This window comes from Aspergillus sydowii (assembly GCF_001890705.1).
Source record: "Aspergillus sydowii CBS 593.65 unplaced genomic scaffold ASPSYscaffold_8, whole genome shotgun sequence".
NCBI lineage: Eukaryota > Fungi > Ascomycota > Eurotiomycetes > Eurotiales > Aspergillaceae > Aspergillus > Aspergillus sydowii.
The window spans coordinates 559,441-585,754 of NW_024467866.1; the positions used below are offsets into that span (position 1 = coordinate 559,441).

General features: G+C 50.3%; 12 protein-coding genes across 12 annotated transcripts; 4 read left to right on the forward strand and 8 right to left on the reverse strand.

Annotated features, from left to right (window-relative positions):
• Window positions 1-194: 194 nt before the first annotated feature.
• Window positions 195-936, reverse strand: ASPSYDRAFT_155692 (uncharacterized protein; the record flags this gene model as incomplete). The annotated part of the gene is made up of 2 exons (XM_040842484.1): window positions 195-643; window positions 765-936. The coding sequence occupies 2 exons, from the start codon at window positions 934-936 to the stop codon at window positions 195-197; spliced, it is 621 nt and encodes a 206-aa protein (XP_040700803.1).
• A 140-nt stretch (window positions 937-1,076) lies between these two features.
• On the forward strand, window positions 1,077-3,313 carry ASPSYDRAFT_1108995 (spermidine synthase). The gene is made up of 4 exons (XM_040839919.1): window positions 1,077-1,179; window positions 1,274-2,263; window positions 2,323-2,629; window positions 2,684-3,313. Exons 2-4 carry the CDS (start codon window positions 1,311-1,313, stop codon window positions 3,080-3,082), a joined length of 1,659 nt encoding a protein of 552 aa, XP_040700804.1. The 5' UTR covers window positions 1,077-1,179; window positions 1,274-1,310; the 3' UTR covers window positions 3,083-3,313.
• ASPSYDRAFT_47269 (dynein family protein) lies at window positions 3,303-6,056 on the reverse strand. Its single transcript, XM_040847403.1, has 6 exons — window positions 5,422-6,056; window positions 5,202-5,363; window positions 4,745-5,115; window positions 4,579-4,672; window positions 3,906-4,528; window positions 3,303-3,841 (listed from the first exon to the last, which is right to left on the reverse strand). The coding sequence occupies exons 1-6, from the start codon at window positions 5,576-5,578 to the stop codon at window positions 3,698-3,700; spliced, it is 1,551 nt and encodes a 516-aa protein (XP_040700805.1). The 5' UTR covers window positions 5,579-6,056; the 3' UTR covers window positions 3,303-3,697.
• ASPSYDRAFT_91303 (uncharacterized protein) lies at window positions 6,041-6,945 on the forward strand (the record flags this gene model as incomplete). Its single annotated transcript, XM_040852465.1, has 2 exons — window positions 6,041-6,096; window positions 6,159-6,945. 2 exons carry the CDS (start codon window positions 6,041-6,043, stop codon window positions 6,943-6,945), a joined length of 843 nt encoding a protein of 280 aa, XP_040700806.1.
• A 297-nt stretch (window positions 6,946-7,242) lies between these two features.
• On the reverse strand, window positions 7,243-8,605 carry ASPSYDRAFT_59427 (phosphatidylinositol-3,5-bisphosphate binding protein HSV2; the record flags this gene model as incomplete). The annotated part of the gene is made up of 5 exons (XM_040849695.1): window positions 7,243-7,770; window positions 7,828-8,184; window positions 8,239-8,336; window positions 8,398-8,436; window positions 8,497-8,605. 5 exons carry the CDS (start codon window positions 8,603-8,605, stop codon window positions 7,243-7,245), a joined length of 1,131 nt encoding a protein of 376 aa, XP_040700807.1.
• Window positions 8,606-10,211: 1,606 nt separating this feature from the next.
• Window positions 10,212-11,763, forward strand: aspA (putative septin AspA; the record flags this gene model as incomplete). Its single annotated transcript, XM_040849696.1, has 6 exons — window positions 10,212-10,232; window positions 10,412-10,487; window positions 10,559-10,675; window positions 10,729-10,816; window positions 10,873-11,475; window positions 11,529-11,763. The coding sequence occupies 6 exons, from the start codon at window positions 10,212-10,214 to the stop codon at window positions 11,761-11,763; spliced, it is 1,140 nt and encodes a 379-aa protein (XP_040700808.1).
• Window positions 11,764-12,407: 644 nt separating this feature from the next.
• ASPSYDRAFT_91306 (uncharacterized protein) lies at window positions 12,408-13,358 on the reverse strand (the record flags this gene model as incomplete). The annotated part of the gene is made up of 1 exon (XM_040852466.1): window positions 12,408-13,358. One exon carries the CDS (start codon window positions 13,356-13,358, stop codon window positions 12,408-12,410), a length of 951 nt encoding a protein of 316 aa, XP_040700809.1.
• A 6-nt stretch (window positions 13,359-13,364) lies between these two features.
• mpkC (mitogen-activated protein kinase mpkC) lies at window positions 13,365-15,402 on the reverse strand. Its single transcript, XM_040847405.1, has 9 exons — window positions 15,330-15,402; window positions 15,232-15,279; window positions 15,036-15,165; window positions 14,938-14,981; window positions 14,788-14,887; window positions 14,328-14,684; window positions 14,197-14,275; window positions 13,953-14,136; window positions 13,365-13,877 (listed from the first exon to the last, which is right to left on the reverse strand). The coding sequence occupies exons 1-9, from the start codon at window positions 15,383-15,385 to the stop codon at window positions 13,664-13,666; spliced, it is 1,212 nt and encodes a 403-aa protein (XP_040700810.1). The 5' UTR covers window positions 15,386-15,402; the 3' UTR covers window positions 13,365-13,663.
• A 106-nt stretch (window positions 15,403-15,508) lies between these two features.
• On the reverse strand, window positions 15,509-17,761 carry ASPSYDRAFT_1108430 (alkyl/aryl-sulfatase). The gene is made up of 2 exons (XM_040839917.1): window positions 16,465-17,761; window positions 15,509-16,418 (listed from the first exon to the last, which is right to left on the reverse strand). The coding sequence occupies exons 1-2, from the start codon at window positions 17,578-17,580 to the stop codon at window positions 15,693-15,695; spliced, it is 1,842 nt and encodes a 613-aa protein (XP_040700811.1). The 5' UTR covers window positions 17,581-17,761; the 3' UTR covers window positions 15,509-15,692.
• A 246-nt stretch (window positions 17,762-18,007) lies between these two features.
• Window positions 18,008-19,574, forward strand: ASPSYDRAFT_33152 (uncharacterized protein; the record flags this gene model as incomplete). The annotated part of the gene is made up of 3 exons (XM_040845055.1): window positions 18,008-18,020; window positions 18,071-18,370; window positions 18,424-19,574. 3 exons carry the CDS (start codon window positions 18,008-18,010, stop codon window positions 19,572-19,574), a joined length of 1,464 nt encoding a protein of 487 aa, XP_040700812.1.
• Window positions 19,287-21,859, reverse strand: ASPSYDRAFT_181251 (uncharacterized protein). Its single transcript, XM_040843503.1, has 7 exons — window positions 21,366-21,859; window positions 21,280-21,319; window positions 21,101-21,229; window positions 20,935-21,052; window positions 20,495-20,885; window positions 19,961-20,422; window positions 19,287-19,872 (listed from the first exon to the last, which is right to left on the reverse strand). Exons 1-7 carry the CDS (start codon window positions 21,560-21,562, stop codon window positions 19,749-19,751), a joined length of 1,461 nt encoding a protein of 486 aa, XP_040700813.1. The 5' UTR covers window positions 21,563-21,859; the 3' UTR covers window positions 19,287-19,748.
• A 326-nt stretch (window positions 21,860-22,185) lies between these two features.
• Window positions 22,186-25,876, reverse strand: ASPSYDRAFT_181254 (putative DEAD box helicase involved in nonsense mediated decay). The gene is made up of 5 exons (XM_040843504.1): window positions 25,386-25,876; window positions 24,966-25,324; window positions 22,896-24,916; window positions 22,743-22,836; window positions 22,186-22,682 (listed from the first exon to the last, which is right to left on the reverse strand). Exons 1-5 carry the CDS (start codon window positions 25,803-25,805, stop codon window positions 22,235-22,237), a joined length of 3,342 nt encoding a protein of 1,113 aa, XP_040700814.1. The 5' UTR covers window positions 25,806-25,876; the 3' UTR covers window positions 22,186-22,234.
• Window positions 25,877-26,314: the final 438 nt, after the last annotated feature.

Sequence of the window (26,314 nt, forward strand, 5' to 3'; positions counted from 1 at the left end):
ATCGAGGTGGCAGATGGCCCTGTTCGGCGCGAGAGTGGTCCGGAGTTATTCCCCATCCAAAACGCACAGGGCCCAGTGACGAACGCGTGGCTAAGCCAACAAGGGGGTTGTTCGCAGAACGCAGACTTCATGCCAAATCGGGGTGTTAGTGAGCCAGAAGATAAGTACAGATCCAAGGATCAGACCCGTAACTATCAGAAATCCTGAATTCCAGTCTCCCCCTGCAAGCGCGCTCTCACATCACCCTCGCCCTCGACCACCCACTCCGGCTCCTCATCGTCGAAATACCGCTCCTGCTCTTCCTGCAAATCATCAAATTCCGCATTCTCATCCACAACCGTATAATCAAAGTCTGTATCCTCCCCTCTGAGAAATCGCATCGTCATCTCCCATCGCCACGCCTTCTCCCCCTCCTCCTTGCTTCCAGGTATCTCATCGCGATCCTCCGCCAGGATCTCCCCATTCGGACCACGGGCATAAGTAAACATCGCGTGGGGATCAGGGTGATTCAACGCGTCCATTTTCGCCTCAGATCGGAGCAGATCTGCCTGTAGGACACCAGAGAATCCTTTTGCGCGACCCTCAGCTTCGCGCTCCGCGGGTGTCTGGAATCGGCGGATCAGGCGGTCGTAGAGTAACGGGTCTGCATGGGGTATTAGCTCTCTCCTACGGATAGGATGACCTGGCAGTCGATATCAAAAAAAAAACGGCATTATATTTGAAATACGATCAGCCAGGAAGATGGTGAGATAGAGCGCGCGGACCGGCTAGCTCGAGGTCTGCAGAGAAATACTCTGGATGGAGGTCTAGATAGCGCTTGCGGCGGTTTTTGATCTGAGTTGCGCGGGGAATCGCGGAAAGGGATGGGGCTTTGGCATCTTCTCCGATAGATAGTTGATCGTTCTGGACGCCAGTGCCCATTGGAAAGAGAGGCATAATGGTGTCGGTGGTGGTGGTTTGATTAATGGGTGGGTTTGAGTTGTCGATGTCGATGATGCAAATGGGGAAGGAAGTTAGTCGAGTCGGAAGCGGGCGGCAAATTTGCTGCTTTTCAACTCCGCTCACAGCATCAATTACACGAGTCAGACTGGAATAAAGACAGGAGTCTGGACTGGTATTTTTGTCTGCACCTACTCTTAGTATGGTGGTTGTCTACTAGCTGCTAATTGAAAAGGACATGTAAGAGCTCTCCTGTTTGTTTCATGTCTCTGCTTGGCACTATAGCTTGACAGCTCTTCTATGGACACTAAATTTTAGAACTGACAACTGTTAGGAAAACTCCTGAGCTTGATCGAATTTGAATCGAAGCCATGGCCCCGTTTAGGAGCATTTACCAGCAAGATACGACCAGGCAGCTGGCGGTCGGTGCGGCCCTCTTGGTCCTTACGGCATTCTACTCGGTCGTTTTTCTGTTGACTCTGGCTCCTGTATATGGGTCGGCCGCGTCCCATCTCTTTCACGGCTACGGAGTCGGAATCGCAGGTGTAGCGGGCTGGTTTGCGAAGAACATTGTCCATAATTTGTCCGGCCGGAACGCTGTCTATGCTGTTCCCGTCCTGGCCTTTTGGCTGCCTGTACTACAGTACTTCGTCACTCAACAGACCTCGGCGCTCGGGAACCCTGCTGGCCCCATCATTACAGAGATATTTGGTTTATATCCTCTAGTCTTTATTTCCGTGGCCAGCGCTGGTAAGCTGGTGCAGTCCGGTCTGGACCTCAGTCGACACGGTGATCTAGTGGCAGAGCACATTCCCCTGCTCGGCTCCTACGTCGTCTTTTCTGCTGGCGAGCATCTGGTCAAAGCATTCCTCTCCAAGTTCATTGGATCGACCGTCTTGCTCAGTCGCGCTGGTCTTCAGATCTTGGTCCCGATTCTATATGCTGCTGCAGTCCCATCCAAGCTTCTTCTCTTGGCTATTCCATCTCTTCTCTTCTCTCTCACCTCCAACGAGCACTTGCCATTGGGATATACAACTAGATCTCTCAACTCTGCTCTTGTCGAGGAAGGCTTTGCCCTCTTGGACCGCCAGGATTCCACGACTGGCTATGTCTCCGTTTTGGACAATCTCGAGGAAGGCTTCCGCGTTATGAGGTGCGATCACAGTCTCCTCGGAGGTCAATGGGTCAAGAAGCGCCACAACTACAACCCTCCGGCCGTCAAAGACCCCATTTACGCAGTGTTTACCATGCTAGAGGCCGTCCGCCTTGTTGAGACAGCCCACGGTACTCCCCGCGTAGACGCCGGTAGCAATGCCCTCGTCATGTAACTCCCCCCACTATTCCAGTTAACACTCAAGAAAGCACCAGCTCACCTCAATCCAGTGGTCTCGGAATCGGAACGACACCGGGCGCGTTGATCAGCCATGGCATTGACACCACAATCGTCGAGATTGACTCCGTCGTCCACAAGTTCGCGGGCCAATACTTCGGTCTGCCGTCCAACCACACCGCCGTCATCGATGATGCCCGTGCCTTCATCCAAAAGAGCCAAAAATCCTCTCCCCCGAAGCAATATGACTATATCGTCCACGACGTCTTCACTGGGGGTGCTGAGCCCGTCGAGCTCTTCACGTACGAGTTCATCAGCGGTCTCTACGCCCTTTTGAAGGACGACGGAGTCATTGCCATCGTACGCACTCTCTTCCCGTGTAAAAAAAAGCAAACACTAACCGAACCCCAACAGAACTATGCCGGCGACATCAGCCTCTACCCAACGGGCCTCTCCATCCGAACTATAAAATCCATCTTCCCAACCTGCCGCCTCTACCGCGAAGAAACCGACTCCGAAATTGGAATGGACTTCACAAACATGGTCATCTTCTGCACCAAAGACCCGCTGACCCCGCTGACGTTCCGAGACCCCGTTCCGGCTGATTTCCTGGGCAGTCGGTTCCGCGCCCGATATCTCGTCCCGAGGCAAGAGGTTGATGCGGCGAGGTTTGAGTATGTGGAGAAGGGTGGTAAGAGAATTTTGTATGATAAGGGCGTTGACGCATTGCATAAGTTTCAGGATCGGACAGCATTGGAGCATTGGAAGATTATGAGGACTGTGTTGCCGGATAGAGTTTGGGAGGGTTGGTAAGTATTTGAATATATATATAAATATATATTTCTCTCGATAGATAGATAGGGAGACGACGATCGAGAAGATGTTGTGGTGAATAAATCGATATGATGGGTTGGCGATTGGGTTAACAGGCTCAACTTTGCCTGTTTCAATATATATAAAACTTCATGTTTAAGCTAATAGTGTTATAGTGTGGCAATAAAAGCGAGTTTTTCATATAAAATCACATCACGTTAATAAGATTTCATATACTATATATATCACAAGGCACAATAAATTATTCTAAGTATTTCGAATTGGAAGATTATGATTATCACTGACAAAATGCGGCAGACTTAAATGACATAGGTATCACCCCTTCCCATGACAATGTACTAGAAAAGGTATCTACGCTAACCATAATCAAAAGGAAAAAGATACGTACTGGGGGTATGTACTGAATGAGTGAAAATGTACGGGCTGCCATATCCCTGTGCCATTTGCACGGGGTGGCGCCGGCTACAGGAGAGCGAGTCACTTGCAATGGAGATGAGAAACGGAACCAAACCAACTGAGTCCAACTCCTTCCGACGTACATCCAACATAGGGAAGCGAAATTGCAGAGAGATTGTTCGATCCGATTCGCATGCGTTATACCGACGGGCTTCCGCGGGGACTGCCTCCGGGTTTCTTAACTAGACCTGCAAAGAAGTTCGCCAGTGCTTGGTTGTGTGCTTTCTCGTCTCCTGGCGAGGAAACGGGATCCTTCCGTTGGGATCGACTGGCTTCTCGGTCCTACAGTTGGCGATGTGTATTAGTACCCTTCCCCACTAAGTAAGATGGCTTTGATAGAGTGTACCTTGATTTTTTGGAGCATATCATCCGCATCGACCTGAATACCACCCATGTTGAACTGCACGGGCCCAATATGTTCGTTAACCCGGCTGTTATCCTCTAGTGGAGACATTTCCAGCTGAGGTGCCTTCTTGGCTGCCCGGTCCTTCTCATCCTCAATCTTCAACTGCTCCAAAACCTCTAGCTGCTTGGTGAGGAAGCCCTGCATATCAGTTGTATCAACCTCGATTTTGTTCCCGCCTTGTTGATTTCCCGGATATGCGATCGAGGTGCTCCGCTTGGGGTCTTTGATGGCCTGTTCGTATATCTTTACGGCGCTCGTCCCGTCATCTTCTTCGGCGGTACCCTCCTCCTGGGCTTCGTCATTCCCGTTGGTAAGCGGCTCAGGTGGGTCTTGAATCTCGATAGACCAAGCGGTTGATATGCCCTCTAAATTGGATCCCTCTCGGATAACTCGAATCTTGGCCCATGAATCCCAATTCGTAGGTATTAAAATCTTGTCGCGTTCAATAAATTGAGCTTTGAGAGATAGCTTTTTGAGGAGGGAATGTATGCCGAGTGAGGAGTGTAGTACGCTGTGTAGGTTATTCGCCTGGAAAGGCTTCGTGTATATCAGGGACGCGCCATCTGTAGCCAGTTAGAGGTTGATTCAGGGTTGCCTTGCCCGGGAACCGTACGTTTTACCAGTAACGTTCTCATAAATTGGTGAATGAAGTCGAATTCCTCCTCATGCCAGCCATGTTCTCGTTCCAACTTCTCCATCTTGTCAGTCTATTTGAAGGCATTAATGTCAGCAATTGTTCCCCGCAACTAGGCCGCAACTAGGTATTGAAGAATACGTACTCCTTGGCAAACCACACACAGGGGTACGCCCAGTCCTTCATCCCATTCCCCGGGACCTATAACCACGGCTCCGGAGCTAGCTGCTTGTGATCCTGTTGAAGTGGCATCTATTCCCTTCTTCCGCTCCCTCCACTGTGTCATATTCTCTTCCATCACGACTTTGGTTTCGTCATCGAGCGAGATAAGAACGTGGCGCAAGAGGCGGACCCATTCTCTCAGTCGCCTTACCCACGTCCATGGATCGGACCAGTCAAGTAGGATAACAACAGAGGTTTCGGAAATGGACTGAGGCGTTAAAAGAGGTTTAAGGAGGTGTGCGAATGATAACGATGGTTCGGAGAGAAGGTAAGCGGAAACACGCGCCAACGTATCTTATAAGGAAGAAACAGTCTCAGTATCTAGTACCACTTCTAACTGGCCGGAGGTCGAGGTTGGGCGGAAAACCCCGCCTACTTACCTTCCTGGTCCGCATCCAACACGTCTAGATACGTGTATCCCAAGGCAAACTGATTGGCCACTGGCGGCGATTTACCCTTCCGTTTCTCATTCGATGTGCTAGAATCCGAAGTATCTGCGGAATATGCTTCCAGAAACTCTCTCTGGCTTTCGGGTGTACCTCCTAAAAGACGCGGGAGGATTAGCAACGACCCGCAGTAAAGCTCAAAGGACGGGCGCACCTAATATCAAAAGGTTCTTCTCAGGTAATCGCTTGCCGGTTGCAGCACTATCCAGCATAGAAGACCAAATGTTCTTCTTCTGTCCATCTTTGCTGGACGGTCGACTGTTGTTTCCTGTGCTGGATCTTGTCCGCGGATTTTGACTTGATGTAGACATTTTCTGTCCAAAGCTGACCGCGCTCAGTCTGCACAGACCATTCCAAAGTATTTCTGGACAATGTATTCACGGCCCTAACGAATTTGACGCGTGGATCAAGGGTGGAAGGGTGGTGGGTGTCGGGGGAGAAGCGGAAGCGGAACAGGTCAGGGGACGTGTTTGAAGATTGAATGGCCTAAGATTGCGGTTTTTGTAGATCGGGACGGCGTAAACGTAGAATCCTGGCGGGGTTCGGGGTTCGTAGCGTTACACAGTGCATAACATTGAAATCAAAATGCTCAGCATGGCGACGGCGTAGTTGTTGTTCTATGTCCTCTCGCTCCTGGATCCACAACACTCCTTCATCCCCAAATATCTCTTTTGGGAAATCAAATCACGTGATGCGCGATACCAGCGATGTGACCAGCAGAAGCTCTCGACTGGACTTCTCCCTTCCCTCCAGATCTGCAAACAAAAGGCGCCATGAACAATATCCGCCAAGTCCAGGCGCTGAACAAGCGCGAGCTAGAGCATGCCATGTACGTATCTCTTTCCCCATTGTGATCTTAATTGCCTTTTGCTTACATTGCGCAATTTTTAGTCCTCCCGAAGCTTCCTGGCACGCCGACTATCGCGACACAGCCTACATCTATATCGGTGGTCTTCCTTTCGATCTCTCCGAGGGTGATATCGTGACTATTTTCTCTCAGTATGGCGAGCCAGTACACGTAAATCTAGTGCGCGACAAAGAGACGGGAAAGAGCCGAGGCTTTGCATTTCTCAAGTATGAAGATCAGCGCAGTACGGATCTCGCCGTTGACAATCTCGGCGGAGCGACTGTCCTTGGCAGGATGCTACGTGTGGACCATACGAGATACAAGAAGCGCGATGAAGAAGAGGATACAAACAACGTGGCTAAGCTAATGGGAGATACTGTTAACACAGAGGCCGACAGCGACACGGACGATGAGAGAAGGCGGCGAAAGAGGAAGGGCCAAAGTGAAGATAGGGAACCGCCTAGACGCCAACTGCTGAAAGAAGAGATCGAATTACAGGAGCTAATTCAGAATCATGACGAGGAGGATCCCATGAAGGAATTTCTCATTGAGGAGAAGCGGGAAGAAGTGGCTCGAGCACTGGAGGCAAGGAAAGAAAAGGAAAAGTCCTCGCGGCGGCGAGATTCCAGCCGAGAGAGATCAAGTCGCCATTCTCGTCATCACCACCGCCGCCACAGACGTGACGAGGACCGTTCGCGGTCTAGAGAGAGGAGCAGCCGTGACTATAAAGAGCGATCTCGACGGGATAGGTCTCACAGGGACAGGTCTGCAGAGCGATCTCGATCACCTGGATCCCGTCGGGAGCGGGATAGACATGATCGTCGTCGATAAGTGTTTCCAACCGCACGAATCAATTGAAAGCTTGCAATGACGTGCGCCATCATCGTTGCCTGGACTGGCTCGCAGGTCATCAGACCAGATGTCAAAGGATTTTAGACGGCCACCACCTGGTAGGGCCTGAATTGGACACCGTTGCCGCCATCTCTGACAAATATCCGTACCTTTTCCGAATATTCCTGCCTGGTTGTACCAGTGCGAGGCAGCTCCACCAGATATGACTCTGGACAACTCCCGCGTTATCAGTTCGTTTGATCACCTGGTTTCAGAATACATCTGAGGAATGTCCTTTCAACTTCCGCCTCCCAGAACTTTCTTCCAGCCCTCTCTTATGCAGTATCGTTTCCCCTCTTCGCCGTCACAGAGGACAAACTTCTCCCATCTCCCGTCTTCACCGGCGCTGACGACGAGTATGGTATTGTCATCGGACCAACCTATCACACCTTTCATAGGTCGTCCTAATACACTGCCCAAAGGTGGTGCATATGTTGAACCCGGGCCTTCTTCTCCCATTTCAAAATGCGCATTTGCGAATGAATAAATATCAGAAAACATCCTCGGGAGTAGCGGTATCTTTCCAAGAATACCCCACTTTTTATTCAATCGCTCCTCGTCCAATGATGATTGCTGCTGACTGTATGGACCATTGCGTGGATGTGGAAGGTCAAAGACGTGAAGGGTAGACTTGTCAGATGTCATGGCTAATAGGTTATTCGACGGTGAGACGGCAAGTGAGAAGACAACGGCGTGATCCATTCCGCGTCGTAGTTCGGCCATTTTCGCACAGTTGCTCGTCGCGAATATCCGTACCAAGGTGCCCTGGGATGATTAGTTAGCCAACAACTAATATCATATTGAAACAATTTGTGAACTTACCGCTTCGCTAGCTGTTGCAAGGACTTCTCCATCAGGACTCATAGTCATCGCGCGTAGTGGGGTACTGTGAGCAGGTATGATGCTAACATTCCCCGTTTCAATTTCGACAATTTGGACCTGTCCCGGGGACCGTCCGGGAAAGGCCAGCAGTTTCTGGCCCAGACATGCCAGTCCCAAGGGGTTATCCGTTGTTTCGAAAACCGAGAGCTTCTCGGGCGGGGTAGAGAACGCGAAAGTATGAATGCTATTAAGCAAAGCGACGACAATACGTGACTTTGATAACCGGACGCCTAGGACGGACGTGCGAAACTCCAGAGTGATGACGGCTTTCTGCTTCGCATCATCCCAGATAACCAGCTGCAGTGCTTTTGTGAGTAGAGGTCCTGAGGTCCAATCACAGGGCCAGCGCACCTTATTTTGCGGGAACTTAGGTCGTCTCCCGCCGCCGACGAGGGCGAGGTAGTTTGATTTACCGAGCATGACGGCGAGAGCTATACCGGCACCGAAATCTATGGACAGTCAGAGATCAGGGCATCCCGGAAAGAAGGGTAACTGCAACAAAGCACATACTTCTCGACACCTTGAGGTCGCATGGGTTGGCGTTGAGGACTTTCATGGGTCAGCAGTCATTTCGCGCGCGCATGAGATATATCTAATAGCTTGACCAACCGCAGAACCCTGTATCCAAACCGACGGAGAAGCAAGAGTTATCGGTATTGAAGGCCACCGATCGAGAGTGTGGGCCCTTGGATTCATCGATAAGCTGTCGCGTATCCATCCCGGCGGCCAGAATGCAGATTATCAAGATCAATAGAGCTTGACGACGGACGTAGAAAAGATAGGAAGCTGGAGGGAGCTCATGGGTTGGGAAGATCAACCGTTCCGCTGACCTTATCTGGACTTGTCGCCCACGGATCCACTGCTGCTCTCACTCCCACCTAAACCGTTTATGGCATCATTGACCTGCCGCTGAGTATACCACCGACCAGCTCTCCCAGACTACGGAGAAACCCCTTTGAATGAGTGATACTGTTCGGTTATTACATGCTGTATAGATGAGTCGGCTCTAGAGAACCTGGTTACCTTCGAAGTTAGTCCCTCTGGCATCCGTATGACGTCACGTGAATAACCGGCTGCCTTTTTGGGGCTTTCAGCTCTCTAGCATTATTAACATATCTGCTTGGCTACTCCCAATGTCAGAATTAACTGTTTGCCTAGCCCAGGGTGTCGGTATCACCACTCCTCTCTTGTTAACTGGTCTCTAAAAGATTAACATCACAAAGTTCTTCACCAGCCTTTTGAATGCGTCGCGGACCCCGTCAGATTCGGAATGGGGTCTCTCACATTTCTATGCTACAAAATTATAAGTCTATATTTCGTGATAATTTACAAGAGCAAGTTTAAATGTCTACTCAAGGTCGACTGCAGAGAGCAGATCGAGCGTATACTTCTGCGGCGCATTGCAGCCTCAGGCCGCGATTTGTGGTGGATGACCCGCAAGGGCCCACGACCGCGGTCCCGCGGAGAGAGGGCAGCATTTGGCTCCCCAATTTATTTACCCCTGAAAATAAGACCAGTCCCGTTTGTTAAGGAGTTCGTGAGGAATTGATCAGCCAGCTCAGCCGAAGAGACACATCGAACACCTGTGCGTCGTATTATGGGATTTTCTCTCTCCGCTTGTCGTCAGAAATCAACTGCCCCGTTTTTAATGAGCCTGACATCAAAGGTCACGGTGGCTTGAGAGCTTGACGGGATCTTTGGATCTTCTCATTTCTGGCCAAGCTTCGCTGGGTCTCACCAATAGTTGAGGCACCAGAGCTCTTGATTTGGGCGCCCACCTCCTGAGCTCGCTTCTGGTCTTTTCGTAGTTTAATTAACACGTATGTAGCCATTTCTCTCTATTTTTTATTTTTCTTATGTAGCACTGCTTGGATACACAGGTCTCGGATTGCCATCTTGAACATGTGTATTATAGATATCAATAAATAATACGGAATACAGCCTCCGGAGGCAGAACTCCGACTGTGATTGGTTCATTCCGAGCTCTGAAGAGAAAGGGGGAAACAGCTTGTGTACGAAGTGCGTATTGAATACCGTGGCCGCATATACTAAACCGCATTGGGGTCCCTTCCCCCCTAAACTGCCAGGTCAGTCAAGTCCCTCTAACAACGGACGCTCTCTCTCGACCTCTCTCGACCTCTCTCGACCTCTCTCTGCTGGTTCCAACTCGACTTCAGGAGTCCAGCAGTTCATTCCCTTTCTCATTTCTACTCCTTCTCCGTTTTTCGTCCCTTCCACTCGCTATCCTCGTTTTCTCCTCCGTTAATTCACATTTCCGACCATCGTTCTCTTCTTTACTCGCCTTTCCCCTTTCTAAGCCCATCATGTCGTCTGCGTATAACCCGGTATGTGAACTTCCCCTTTCTGGCCATGCGGCTTCAGAAAGATGATCCACCCCCAGTCCTTCTATTTTACCTCCTCAATTGCTAACTATTTTCAATTTAGGCTTCCGTTCGCACCCCCTCCTCGTCCTTTTCCAATCAGCATGGTTGTCGGAGACTAACGTTCGTTGCGCCTCTCTTAGATCAAGCTTCGCCGGAAGAAGAATGTCAAGAAGGGTATTCAGTTTTGCTTGATGGTCTGCGGTGCCAGTGGAACCGGTGCGTGATTAATCTGAGAAAAAAAAAGGACATCACAATCGTTTCAGAGTTAACGGATCAATTCGCGGCAGGACGCACAACTTTTGTCAACACGCTTTGCGGGAAGCAGGTTCTGGAGGGCAAGGATGCAGATGATGCTGCCAATGCTCACATTGAGGAGGGCGTTCGCATCAAGCCGGTGACAGTTGGTATGGCCTTTCAGGACGAGCCCGCGAAAGTTCAGGCTGATACGTTCTAATAGAACTCGAATTGGATGACGAGGGCACTCGGATCTCCCTAACCATCGTTGATACCCCGGGTTTCGGTGACCAGATTGACAATGAAGCCAGGCATGTGGTTACCGCCAAATTGGAAAAGACGTGGCGTTAAACTAACCGTTTCACAGCTTTGGTGAGATTGTGGGATACCTAGAACGCCAATACGACGATATTCTTGCCGAGGAATCACGAATTAAGCGAAACCCCCGCTTCAGGGATAACCGTGTCCACGTCCTCCTGTATTTCATCACACCAACCGGCCACGGGCTCCGTGAGTTGGACATTGAATTGATGAAGCGTCTCTCCCCACGTGTCAATGTTATCCCCGTTATCGGAAAGGCCGACTCGCTCACCCCTGCGGAACTTGCCGAGTCGAAAAAGCTCATCATGGAAGACATTGAGCACTACCGCATTCCTGTTTACAACTTCCCTTACGATATCGAGGAGGACGACGAGGACACCGTGGAAGAGAACGCTGAGCTCCGGGGATTGATGCCGTTTGCCATTGTTGGCTCGGATGACTTTGTGGAGATTGACAGCCGCAAAGTGCGAGCCAGGCAGTATCCCTGGGGTGTTGTCGAGGTTGAGAACCCCCGACACTCAGACTTTTTGGCCATCCGAAGCGCTTTGCTCCACAGCCATCTTGCAGATCTGAAGGAAATTACCCACGACTTCCTATACGAAAACTACCGTACCGAGAAGCTTAGCAAGAGTGTTGATGGTGCTGCTACGTACGTATACATTTTAAAGCTGCCTGTGCTGCGATAACTAACATTTTGAGAAGGAGCGCTGGCGATTCATCGATGAACCCCGAAGACCTGGCAACTCAGTCCGTCCGCCTGAAGGAAGAACAACTCCGCCGTGAGGAAGAGAAGCTGCGCGAGATTGAGCTCAAGGTACAGCGTGAGATTGCTGAAAAGCGCCAGGAGCTGTTGGCCCGCGAGAGTCAACTGAGGGAGATCGAGGCGCGCATGGCCCGCGAGGCAAGCCAGGAGCAAAGCGCCAACGGCGAGCAGTAATCTTTTAAGGTCAATCGTCCGCAGGCAACCGCTTGCGGAGTTTCACGCCGTCTGTGCCTATGCTATGAAACTCGTGGCACGGCGGTTATAACTGTCTATGGGGATAATATTATTCGACTACTGTTACTTCACGTTAATAGCTTTCTTTGGAAGAGAAAGGAAGAGCCAATGCAACCAACATTCCGTGTCCTTCGATGACTGCTACCGTGTCCCGGTGGACGGACGTGGAGCCTGGCGGTGCTCTCCACTCCCTCGCAGCTTTCCTTGCCTTCTTTCATGTCTTTCTTAATTCGGCCGAAGAATCTTTTCGTTGTTTCACGCTCGAGGTCAAAGATAGCTTCTTTTTAATCGTTGACAGCTGTGGCTGGAGCACCTGCATAAATTCCTCCCTTACCCTATTTTCTTTATACCTGCTTTTATCCATGACACCTGTCTCCAATCTCAGCAGCGCAGCAAGATTCCCTCTTTTGTCCTTTCGTATTGCGTGCTCTCTTGTTGCTTATGTCTTAGTCCTCTATTATCCTGTCTTATAGTTGAATAGTAGTATGAGGAAGAAAAGCATATCTCGACCATTCGCATTCATACTAACGGAGTGTAGATTAAATCGAGACTAAAGAAGGAGAGATGAACTTTTGACAAACTACCTAGAAGCCACACACTACTGCAAACGCTTTGATCTGGGCGACACCCTCATCGTCATTGCCATTCTCTTGCCCAGTTCCTCGCTTCTTTCGGATCTGTCTCTTTTGGTGCTCTCCCTTCTTGTCACCATCCGTATCATCCTCCTCATCCTCATCCTCATCACCCTCATCCTCATCACCCTCCTCGTCTTTGTCTTTGTCTTTGTCATCGTCATCTCTATTAGGAAGAGCACAAGCCCTAGCACCCTGACCACCACCACCCCTTCTCACGACCCTCTTCTTCTTCCCATGTTCCTCATCATCGTCATCATCGCCATCGTCTTCACCTTCACCATCGTCGTCTTCATTATCAGCATCATATTCACCATCATCATCGTCATCATCGTCATCGCCCCCATAAGTCCCAATCCTCGACCCATCAAAGCACCCTTCGCCCTCGAAGAAAACAACTGTGCAGCCCTGCACCTCTGCAATAAACGCCTGACCGGCAATCTCGGCTCCACCGGTGCTCGAGCAACTCAGGCTGTCGGTGCCGCTGAAGCTGAGGGGCTGGCTGATGCATTGGGTGTCGCTGTAGAGGGAGAGACTCCAGCTATTTGCTCCAGTGCTGGAGCCAGAGCCGTAACCGGAAACCGAGGAGCCACCTAGGCTAGAAGAGCCACCTAGGTCGTAGCCTTGGTTCTCACTCCCTTGATATTGACCCTGGCCCTGGCCCTGACTCTGACCGTTGTAGCCTGGGAGTAACGTGGCGACGGGGGATGCGGTTGGCTGTCCCCATCCCCATCCCTGGCCCTGGCCCTGGTTCTGGCCTTGACCATGTGGGTAGCCGTAGCCTGGCCTTGGGGCTGGAGAGGCACTTGCCTGCTGGGGCTGGAGGGACAGGAGGATGACAAGGAGGATGGCAGGGGATATCGGGAGGAAACAAGAGGTACTGGTACTAGTTTTGGACAGCATGGTTGTGTGATTGTGCCACCTTTACTCTTTCCTGTTCGTTTCGTTGTTATCCGGGAGTAAACCGCGTTGAAGTAAACACTGTATGAAATGAGGAAAAATCGTAGTTGGAAGGAAAGAGAAGAATGGTAATTACTGATTTATTATCACTCATTATTTAATTTTCCCTTTCGCTCTTGGACGCGTACGCTTTCCAGTCAAGCAGACGTCAGGCCAGGACAGAAGGTGGAAGTTACTTCCATAAACTTTCCAAAACCACCACTCAATTCCGTTCAGGTCAAATTTCTTACCGCATCAAAAACGCTCATTTAAGCATAATCCATTGGTGGCCCGTCGACTAGGAAGTCCATGCCACCTAACTTAGACGTATCGACCAATGTAGAAAGATCTGGGAGAAGTTCCGCATCGTTTAATATGTTGGCCGGTGTTTGGAGCTGTGATGGATCTTCCGTGCTTGGGAGAGCCTGGTTCTGATCGCTGGGGTTTGTGGTCTCTTGGAAGAAATCGAGGACTTCGGAGTATCTACGCGCGTGTGTGTACCCGTTAGTGTCTATGGTTGGTTATGTAGGCGACCAGCTACAGGTATATGAGACGTACATCATGATCTTCCACGTCTCGGTGGGCAGTTCAGCATCATTGAATGACCAGTCGAACTTTTGCTCTGCACAAGGTTCATCGTTTGGATCGTGATATTGCGCCACGTAAGGGTGTTTCAATGCCTGTTCTGCAGAAAGGCGTTGCTCTGGGTCGAAGACCAGGAGGTTCTTTAGAAAGTTTATTGCTGGAAAAGGATTCCATTAGTTGCGGGCCTACAATCGCGCGAGAGCTCCATTGCACTTACCTTGATCTTCAACTCCGGGAAAAACCTCTTCCAACCGTCGTGGACTCTTTTTCGCCATGGACTTTACCATCCGACGGGTCTATTAGGACTGCATTAGCCATTGAACGATAGACGAAAGTTAGATGATGTACATTGGTCGTCGTGATCCGATCAATCACCTCATCCGGTGGATTTCCTAACAAGTCCATAATCAAATAGAACTGATTAATGTGATCCGTTCCCGGGAATAATGGCCTACCCAGAAACATCTCGGCAACAATACAACCGACGCTCCACAGGTCAACCTTATTCCCGTATCGCTGCCAGGACAACATGATTTCCGGTGCGCGGTAGTACCTCGTTGACACGTAGCCCGTCATCTGTGGTTCCTGAAGACGGGCCAGCCCGAAGTCGCAAATTTTCAGGTCACAGTTTTCGTTTATAAGAATATTCACCGGTTTGAGGTCTCTATGAATCACGCCTGCTGAGTGTATATATTTTAACCCGCGCTATAGTGAGAGAATAACGCAAGACAGAGCAGTACTGGGTCAGCCTCGGGGCTTCACCAAGGAAATTAGTCTGAGGTGCAAGCGCAATAATTCATTTGCTTACCAGTATTTGGTATGTGAAATACTGGATGAAAGTCCCCTCGAGTTGTCTTGAGCTAAGCAGGCGGTGCAGGTCTGTTGGTAGGAGTTCTGTTACGAGATATCTTTATACTGTCAGTTGTTGTATGAGGAGACTGGACTGATGTATCCGTACACGTCTTCCAGAGGGGAGATGAAGATATCGCTCATGTTTATCAGCTGTCATCGAGTCAGCAAAAAATCATCAGTCACCTATTGAAACTGGATCCGCACATTATCATGTCGCAGGTGCCTTAAGAGCTTCACTTCTCGGTAGGTTCTCTTCGCAATTGAGGTACTATCGAACGGCTTCATCATCTTCTTGATTGCAACTGCCTGTTCGGAAATCAAATCATAAGCAGAGCTAGCGGCTTTGTTAGTTCTTTACGCCGAGATGAGAAAAGGAGGGGGAGAATATATGAAGCCATACCAGACGATGCCAGCAGCGCCGAGGCCGACGGGCTGTACATTCGCATATCTACAATAGTAGTCAGCTTCTGTATATACGTACCGTGGGGTACTAAGTACCTGCTGGTGGTTTCAAAGGTAGTCCCCAGGATTTCAGCACGCACGAACTCGGCCATTCTGACGTTAAGGCGGGGTAGAGATGGATAGGAAAGGGATATAGAGGGGATGAGAGAGAACTGCGCAATGTGAGGGAAGAGTGTTCGTTGCGAGGAGTGGGTGAGTGCAGTGGCAGGGTTTGGCAGGCAGTACTTAAGTGGCTCGTTCCAAGGTTGTGTTTATCCCAAGGAATACACGGCAGGGCTGCGCTCTGATTGGCGGGTCGAGATGCCAGCACGAGCAGGAGTCAGGGACACCGAGTTTTACGCAGATTGGCCAGTTTTCATTTCCGAATTCTGGTTTCAAAATTTTGATATCTTCGCTTCTTTAAATCTGACTGGGCCCTCTCGCTGAGTTCTCCTCCACTTGAACCAGCCTGACCAGCTGATCCAGAACTTCAGTCCTCCCACTCTGCCGCACATCCGACACGCCATTCCCCCGCATGAGTTCTAGCAATTGGGCCTTGGTGAGCTCCAGCTGCAGGTCAGCGCTGTTCTCTTGTGCATCCTTCAGATGTGCTTGACTATGGAGAAGCCGGCGGGTGAGCACCCCGTTACTGAGAATTAACCGCCACTTTTCCGCAATATCTGTCACATCCAGGTCTATACAGAAGGAGGCCTCCGGCGCCTGCTCGCTGTTCAACTGCACAGACAAGATCTCAAAGCACTGCTCGACACTCAACTTCTCGCCTAGCGGTGTACGGCCGCCTGCTACCATGCCGGCTTTCTTATCTGTTCGGAGCTCCTGTGCGGCTGTGAGATAGAAATTGCGCCATGTTGCGTTTTCCGCACCAAACCCAAGCTTTTCATACGCTGTTGCGAGGAGATCCCGTGCTCGTGGGTCGAGATTTTCTGGATCTGCCGCGGCTGCGTGGGCGAGGAGGGTAGTAGCAAAGCGATAGTCTCCTCGACCCATGAAGCTTTCTGCCTTGTCGCAAAGGCTGCCGACGCCGCCGAAGCACTCCACATACCGCTGCCCCTCTTCCCGCGGCGGGTACTGCCAGAGATGTTCGGGACGGCCGTCAAACCACGTCAAATATCGCTGATAAATGCCCTGAACTGATTAACTTTACTTCTGTTGGATTCCAGTGCCATCATACCTTGACATTATGGCTTAGAGAGCCATAGAACCCCCGGCAGTGCCAGGCACGCTCAAGCGCAGGAGGCAGCTGCATCTTCTCTGCGATCTCTGTGCCCGTCATGCCCAGATTCATCATCCGAACCGTCTGGTCATGCATGTACCCATACAGGTCGCGCTGCTCTTCTAGCCTCGTCAAGAGCTCGCTTTGTCCCCAAGTTGGCCAGTTATGGCTGCCAAAGACCACGTCCGAGTGGCGGCCGAACAAAACAATTGCTTCGTCCAGATACCCGGACCATGCTTGCGCATCGCGTACTTGTGCTCCCCGCAGAGTAACAATATTATGCATGCAATTTGTCGCCGTCTCCGGGACGCAAAAGGCCCGGAAATCCGGGAAGTGGAAATTGATTTCTGCGGGTGCCTCTGTCCCTGGAACCATCTGAAAGACAATCTTCACCCCATCAATGACATGCTCTTCGCCCGTTGTCTGGATGAGAAGATTAGGTGGAATAAGGCTCGTCGTCCCAACACTAGACCCCATCCCGAGTCCTGTCCCAATCTGCCCAGTTGGACTTCGAGGCAGGGCATTCCCATACATGAAGGCTCCTCTCCTCCTCATCGCCGGCCCAGCCAGGATACTCTCACTCAAAATAGCTTCCATGAACCCCTCCGGTGCGATGATAGGTATATCTGCATCAGCATCAATAACCCCACCCGCACCCATATAGTGATCCCCATGCGAATGCGAGTAAATCATCCCGGTCACTCTCTTCCCATTGCCACGGTGCGCCTGGTACAACTCCATCCCAGCAGCCGCGCACTCACACGAAACCAGCGGGTCAATAACAATGACCCCCTCCGCCCCCTCAACAATCGTCATATTGGACAGATCGTAGCCTCGAAGCTGGTAAATTCCCGGACAGATCTCGTACAGCCCATGCTTGGAATTCAATTGGCCCTGCCGCCAGAGGTGGGGATGCGCGGAGGGAGGGCATTCCCCTTGCATGAAATCCCATGCATCGGGGTTCCAGACCACGCGGCCGGAGGCGTGCTTGATGATCCCGGGGGTTAGGGCTGCGATGAAGCCGCGTTCTGCGGCCTCGTAATCTCTTCTATCCGCGAATGAGGGGGCGGCCATTTTGGTTGCTGGAAGCTTACACCGTAGAAGCAACTGCCAAGGTGGGGGGTAAGATGGGATGACTTTAATGGGGTTTTATCCAGTAGTGAAGCTATCCCCCCTCGCCGGGTATCGGCAAACCCTAACCGGCTGTCGGGGACATGGACAAGAAGCCGGCCGAAACAATATGCAGTCCAGTCTAGGATACCAGTATTGCGTGCTCGGCGAAGACTGCCGGTTGGAGTTAGTAGATATGAAGTGCGGGGCAAAAGAAGTTGATGATCCTTCAAGTACTTACATAGTGTCATCGTGATCGGGAGGACTTGGGGAGTGGGCCGGCTGTCACTCCAAACTGTTTTTGGTTTGCCGACACCGGCCATACTGATGTTGTATTGTTGTCTGATCTGTAAAGCTGGTAGTACCATTCGACCTACAACAGACATCAATAATGGCAGACGGATGTTGGTTCTCCCGTCCATCCTATATTCAACTTCCAAACTAATACAGCTAGCATCCATCTCCACGTCCCAAGACGCCCTCGCCTTCGCCTATCTATACGGCTTCCCGCTCTATGCCTACGCTCTATACGTCAAGGCCTTCTCCAACCCCCAAGTCAACGTCGCGTACCCATTCAGGAACCTAGCCACACCGGAAGACCATGCAGTCGTCCGGCCAAATGTCGATACGCTCTACACCCCGCTTTTCTACGACTTGTCGCAGGGGGACCTGGAGTTCGTGATTCCGGAGTTCGACGATAGGTACTGGTTGTGGCCTTGGTATGACCTTTATGGGAATAATTTTGGGAATATTGGTGCGTTTTACCACTCACAGCGCAACCATGCTTAGCTGACTGACAGTGCTTAGGGAGTCTCCAGGGTTTCAATGCAGGAAAGTACCTACTCAGATATACGGGCGATAATTTCGGTGTTCAAACTGAGGATGTTGAGGATGGGTATCTTGCATATGTAAACTCGCCTACACCTTACGGTAAATCCATCTGCTTCATGAAAAAAAGGAAGAAAACAAAGGAGGCAATAACTGACAGACTTCGAGGAATGCTCCTCAACCGCATCCTCGTCAAATCCCGAACCCCAGGGGACCTCTCAAAAGTGCACGCCTGCCAGGATCTCATGGGTTTTACACTCAAGCCTCGGAAACATAACAACACTATCTCGACTCCCCCGTTCAATCTCAATCTCCTCACCAACCCTCCTCCACCTGCTGCCTCCGCCCCAGCAGAAGAAAGAGCCCTCTACATCCTCAACATAACCGCCCTCCTCACCCCTCACAACCCATCATACGTCCTCAAAGACCGCTCCTGGATCTCTTCAGCCCTCTCAGCCGCCGGAATCCACAATGGAACATTCACCCAACCACCCAACACCTCCCTCGCCCAGGCAGTCGAGACAGCCAACACCCTCGCCTCAACCTCACGAAGCGCCCCTGGTCTCTCTGAACCCTTAGGGAACAACTGGACACAACCTGCCGCATCCATATCCGGAGACTTTAAATCCAACTACGCCGCGCGCATGTTCTCCGCACAGCGCGGGTACCTGATCCTCTCGCGTGATCAAGCCGCATACCCCGGCTACACGGTTCCTGGATCCGTGAGCGGATCGGACCGGTTCAATATTTCGAAGAACGAGAGCTACATCCTTACCTTTTCTTCTGGACCGCCGAGGCTGAAGAAGAGCGGGTTCTGGAGTTTAACTATTTACGGGGAGGATCAGTATCTCATTCCTAATGAGCTGGGGAGGTATAATTTGGGCGACCGGAGTGGGCTTGTTGATGGGGATGGGAAGCCAGTGCAGGGTGGTGGGGAGACGGAGTTCAAGGTTTTGATTCAGGCCGCGGATGTAGCACCGCCAGCAGAGTGGGTTGGGAATTGGCTGCCTGGACCGTCTGGGGGTGGGACATTCATGACCAGTATGCGGTTTTATGGGGCCGAGGATGCTATGTTTGATGGGGGGTGGGAGTATCCTGCTGTTAGGAAAGTTGCGGCTTTGAGAGAGTAGGAAGTTACTATCTATACTCACGCGTCTGTAAATCAAAAGAGCCATAATACTCAACAGGTGCAGCTAATTTCAATATCTATTCCAGTAGTAGTATCCACAGATATGATGTCCGTAGCTAGTATACTCACTGTATCCAATGCACACCACCCGAGCTGCACTGCCAACTTCATACAATCACAGCACATACCGAAAACTCGGCAATCCCTCAATAACAGCCAAACCCTTCTCAGCCTGCCGATTCTTGATCGTGAAATGAACAACCATAATGGTCACCAGAACAATAATGACCCCGTTCGCCCTGCCCAAAGCATCCATTAGCATCGTACCCACAGCAATTACCCACCCAGGTACCTATGTAGGTAGGCAAACAGGAGTAAGGTACTCACACCAAACAAGCATAAACCCCCGGCAAATACGTCGGTTTATCCTGCGTACGAAAAGCCAACGACCCCACAATCCCCCCAGTCCCGCCAAAGCCAATCAAACTCGCACTACAAAATGCGCGCTTCCACTGCCCGCGGATGTTATTTGCCTGGAAGACCATGACAGATGGGATATTCGCACTGCAGCCCATGCAGGTGAAGATGGCGCCGAGGTACTGCGCGCCCGCCGAGTGTGCCCATTCCATGAGGCACAGGCCGACAATGGAAAGCAGGGCATTGAAGTATAGTGTTGGGCTGCGGAGGCGGATTTTGTCGCTGAGTACACCTTCGATGTACATTAGCAGCATGGCGGCTAGATAGGGCGGGGAGCTGAGGCCTTGGGAGGTGGCGGTTGAGAAGTGCATTTTCTGTTGCAGGAGGACGGGGAGGAAGAAGCCAATCGAGTAGGCTTGCATGGTGGAACACCTGTACCAGATGAATCGTCAGTCTGTACGACACAATTATCGTGGATGGATGACGTTCAAGAAAGGGACATACAGGAACGAAAGCGCAAACCCCCAAACCTTCCAGTCCAGCCCAGATACGAAGAACGCGCGCCAGTTGATTTTCAGGCTCCCGTCGTCATGTACATCTGTTTCAGTATCTGCATCGCCGCGATCACGGTTCAGCCTGCGTACGATATACGCGCTTTCGCTGGCGCTCAGGAACCCCCACGCCTTGTGGCTCTGGATTGGAAAATTCACCATCAATATGTATCCCGTCAGCCCAATGACGCAGGTCAAGAGTCCCTCCATGATGAATATCCAGCGCCAGCCGGCGTAGTCAGCTAATCCATTCATTTTGGAGAAGCCGAGGGCCAGCACGCCGGAGAGCGCGGAGCCAAGGACGCCGATTAGGTAGAATATGGAGATGCGTTTGTATAGGTCGACTGCGTTAGTTGTTAACAAAATTTCTGATAAGGCAAGCAAGATACTTACACCGTGAGTACCAGGATGAGACAAGATAGTACATTCCGGGAAATGAACCGGCTTCAAGAGCGCCTAGGAGCATGCGCAGTGGGATCAAAGACGCCCAGGACTGGACAAAACCGAAGCACTATTGATACGTCAGTGCTGTGAACAAAATCATTGGAGAAGGTCGTACAAGCATGACAACCCCCCAGAGTAAAGTAATTGTCGACAGGAACGTTCGAGGCCCAATTTTCCGAATTGCGATGGTAGCCGGGAACTGGACAACGATGTACGGGGCGAAGAAGACCAGCAGAGTGATTGACTAGCGAACAGTTAGAACTTTCTTGAGAAATAGTTACACAAATTCCTGACATAGCGAGTGCCAATCTCCAGACCCAGCTCCGCAGTCATTCTGCAACAGTCAGTGGTGGTCCATGAAGAAGTAGGCAGACGCATACCCAGCAACCGCTGCATTGGACATATTGGCTCGATCCAGGAACGACACTGCTTGCATCAGGCCGACAATGATAAGCAGACGTCTGTCAACCTTGTGAACGATTTTTCGCTGTCCAGCATAGGAAAATTCCTCGTCTGCATCGGGATCCTGCTGCTGGAGAGCAGCCTTCTCCAATTCGGGCGTTTGGTCGGACTGCATTGTGTATGTAGGCTCAAGGGCGGATTTGACGTGAAACTGGGGTAAAATCTGGGGAAGAAACTACGGCGAAGGAAATAATTGGGATTCGGCCGGCTTATTATTCAAGCATTTTGAGCCAGGAAGTTCCTTTACCGAGAATGTCAATGCCCCTGTTGCTCGAGGAAGGGAGAGATAGGCCGTGCCTGGTAGACAGCTCATACTAGCAGTAAATACCAAAGCAGGCCGGGCTTACAGTCTGACTAGGCCTAGTGTAATGCCCGAACTATGTTAAACGAGTCGCGATCTTGCTTGCTGGAGGAGTGAAGGCCCGCTGGCGAAGGCTGAATCTGCATGGTGATGGGCCAACTATCGCGCCATCGCCGACTTTCTTTGCGCAACATCATATCTACATTCTTCCTCTCCACTGCGGCCGCAATGCTCCATAATGATTTATCACCCTTTCAGTCCTTCATATAACTTCTCCGAGGAACTTGTATTTGCCTGTGGATGTCATCGGCTTGTAGCTGACCGACATCGGCACTCGGCTTTCCCAGACAGGTCAACCGATTATACGAACAGCCTTGGCTGGAGTTTACTGAAAAAGCCATAGTCCTAATAACTGCAGATGCATTGAATAAGCACTTCACTAGCCTGATAGTTGAGCTATGGCTGCAGAGATGGCATACTCTATGTCTACCAATCATCTAGAAGGTTGATTTCCGGTTGCGCTTTGGGCTTCGCTTGCTTGCTACCGTCTTGTGCCCCAGGATTAGGCGTGTTCCAAGTACCAGGAATGAGATCCTCCTCAGCAAGCGATTCCAAGTTTGTAGAAAAGCCTTCCTGCTCAAGCTCCGCCATCTGATTGAGAATAGCATCATGCTCTTTTGCACCGCCCTTTGCATATGCTTGGTAGCCCTCAATGGCCGCCTGTTGCTCATTAACTCGCCTGTCTTCGGTCTCGGCCACAACCCAACCACCCCCGCCTCCAGCGACCTGGTCCTTCTCGAGGGCTGCGAGGCGCTTGCTTTCTTCACAGTTACAGGAACATGTGTGGACGGTTGCGCAAGGCACCTTGCAAATGTGCTTGCATGCCTTGCGACGATTGCAGGGTTCGTTGCATTGGATTTTGTCGTGTGAAAAACTGCAAAGGATTCCAAGGTTACTAGCAATCGACTAATATTGAATCAAATATTGCGCTTACCTATGACATCGCATATTGCATCTATGTCCGCAGTCCAGCGTCTCCCCGCATGCAAGTCCGCACCCACCATTCGTCTTGCTCCAGTCGGCCGGATCTAGACCCTGTGTCAATATCCATGCGTCTTCAAATTGCGACCGCCAAAGCTGAACCAACCTTGTACGTAAGTCTTGATGTTGTGTTTTACGCATGTCAACGGGAGCCTATGGCCAATTCGTGGCTCCGGACTCATACTGCGTAGTATAGACAGGACTTGGCTCCATAGTTTATCGGTGGCGAGCATACCGGTATTCCCAAACATGTAAAAGCCCCTGCGAGCTCGAGAAAGCGCAACACAGACTCGATTCGCACTTGACAAGAACCCAATGCCCTGTCTTCCGTTCCTGACAAGAGACAGGATCACAACTTCGTTTTCTTCTCCCTGGTAGGAGTCGACAGTGACAACGTTGATGTATTGTCCTTGAAGATATGAATGTGTTTTCATTAATTTCAAGATCTTCTTTCGCTGACCATTGTAAAATGTGAGTACCGTGATGTCTTTCATCGGAATGCCGTTCAGGACTAGGTAGACGAAGAACTCCACCACCATTTCAGCCTCCTTCTCGTTGTACTTTGATGCCATGTCGTCAAAGCTCTCGGGCCAGTCATGCCAGAAAAGGTATGAGCGAATGTTCCCCATTCCCGGCACCTCCTCACGCTTTATTACCGACTGATGATCTTGCAGTGGCCCGTAGATAGGTGTCAGCAATTGACGGATCTCAGGTGCCATTCTTCGCTGGTGTCGAAGAGTAACATATTTCATCCCGTTATTGACGAGACGCTCGAACATTGACACATCAAGATAAAAAGGTTCACCTTCCAGATCTTGGACCGAACAATGTCCACGAAGCTGTTTGTGGTCACCCACGAGAATCAGTTGCTGGAGCGAATCTAAACATGCCGCAACGATGGGACCTTCAATTGCCTCTGCTGCTTCCTCGATCAAGACAATTCGTGGCTTCAAGCTTGAAACAAGTGCGCGATATTTGCTCAGTCCAGTTGTCGTCATACCGAGGACTTTGACGTTTTGAAGAACGAGATGGTCCCGTTCCCATCCACCGATCTGCATGTTCTTGGAATTTTCCGCATACTCGGCCAAAAGTTGGCAAAATTTGGGCAAAACCTTTCCTTTCAGCTGGTTCCGAAGTTCATTATACACACGTCCACGCTCTTTCACTGGGATTTTCCACATATCTTCGTAGTTGATGTATTTACGACGACCAGTCCCACCGGACTGTGAACTATGCTTTCCATAAAAACCTTCTCGGAGATGTGTGAATGAGCCTCTGAGGGTTTCAAACTCCTCGTCATCGTTGATGCCCTGTTCTGCCTCGAGTTCCTTCAGTTGCTCATACTCGAGATCCACTTCGTCTGCAGCAAATCCAAAGTTCTCCAATATGTATTTTACTTCAAACTCGACTGCCTGATCCCCAAGCCAGATCACCAACGGGTCGACTTCATCATTCTCTTCGCCAGCGCTCACCCAGCGTTGGGCGCCTTTCTTAAGGGAGTCACATTGCTTGGCTGTCAAAATACCATACTGCTGAAACACCGTGGATGGAAGAGGTAGGTCAGAACTTGCAAAATTGAACGGCTGCAAAATCTCCGAGATGGCATTGAACAATCTCTTGCTGTTCTTATGGGTATTCCCAAGGGTCCCGCCAACAATATTTGGCTTAGGTTCGTCACGTCGAATGGCGAATAACGTGCGCTTCTTAATCTCTGGGTCACTGCTTCTACCACCCAGGCGGGCATACTGTCTTTCGAAGCGGGAAACGTGAGTCAAAATCTGATCTAGGGCATGATTTGTTTGGGAGGCGATGATGATAGGCGGATCATCTGGCTTCATGTTGGCAAGCATTATACGCAAAGCAAGAACGGAGACATAAGTCTTTCCAGTTCCTGGTGGGCCCTGAACAAATGCTAGTTGCTTTGTGAGCATCTGCTCCAAGGCTGTCCATTGTGTTGCATCAAGGTTCCCTGGTTGTGATCGGGGCCAATTTTCCAGAACGTCAATTTTCCCTTCCTGGTCTGAATCATTGATGACTGAGTTTATCTCAACAACAGATTTGTCCCTCACGTATTGGGGAGCCGTGACCTCAGCATTTAGAAAGCAGATATGTTCTGAAAGCGGGAAACTGCTTTTGTCAGCTTGTTATACTGAATCATGCAACGTTATTGACTCACCTCTCTCGACTTAACTTTTGGAGAGCCATCATGGTGTGCCTGGACGCCTCATAATAGCCCTGCTTTGCCTCTATCATAATCCATTCCAGTTGGGGGTCAAAGTCCGCATCTGCCGGGTCTGCAAAGAATAGATCAACCTCGAATGGGCATAACTTCACGCCGTCCAAGGGTCTAGCTGCAACAATTGCAATAACGCACTTCGTTTGGAATGCATCATCAACTGGAGATAGTGCAACCATCGAGCCACTGACCAACCGTTTCGAATACTCCCAGGCGATGTTTCTGCGTGCCCTATTTGTCGAAAATTGCACTTTAAAACCTAACCCTCGCCGAGCAGAAGTCAATCCTATAACATGAACCTAGTTACACGGTACGTATCAGTGACTGAGAAATAGTAGGACGACTTGCGGAGAAAATCACCTTTTCATAGACGGAGAGGTATTTGTTGTCGTCCATATCTGGGTCATTTCGGAAGATCGCCACGGCGTCTCGTAGCGGAGCAACTGCTTCTTCTCGAAGAAGTTCATAATGAGCCTTTAGGTACTCCTCTTTCGATCCCCAAGGCCCTACTATCTTATTTGGCGCGATGTCCACGAATTCCTCGCTCGTTTCTAGGAGCTCATCCTCCATTCCTAGGATCTCATCGGAGGAAGGGATCTCTGGTTTTGAAAGCCATGGACTTGTAGACAGGTAATCTGGGGCTTTTCCAATAGGCTGAGAATAATAATTGCCAATGTCTTTGTTGACGTGTGCAACCGTGCGTAGAGCGAGAGTCGTCTGCTTCAACTTCTCAGCTAACTGAGAATTAGATTCGATATCTGAACCCATGGTTGGAAACATAGGACGGTGGGCAATAGAACTGTTTTCCAGGATAAAATAAAAAGGGATAAAATATTGAGGAAGAAAACAAGCTCCAAGGCTGTTGGGGGAGAGTTGTCTATTGGGGAGAGCAAACGGAGAGAAGCAAACAAAAAATGGTTTGGAGTAGTGGGTTTGTCGCCATCTTTTGTGACTTCACCTGCTATCACCAATTGTTATTCTTTGTTCTCAGCCGTCTGTTTATTTTTACTTTTCAATCCAGGTTTAATATTTGGAAAAAAAAAAAAGAAAAAAGGCCAATCTTCCTTCACTGCATGCGCAAAGGCTGAAGTGTTGTGATAGACAAATGCAAGTTGCCTTCAAAAACTTCCAGGAAGGCCATAGTGCTTATTATAAGAATTCTATTATTGAGTATTTGCATTATATATGTCTTCATCCTTTTCCCAGACTCATATTTTCTTACTGCCAATAGTCAAGATAGCATTCATTCTATACAGTCCAAGCTAAACCGTTTCGGGAATTTAGTTCCT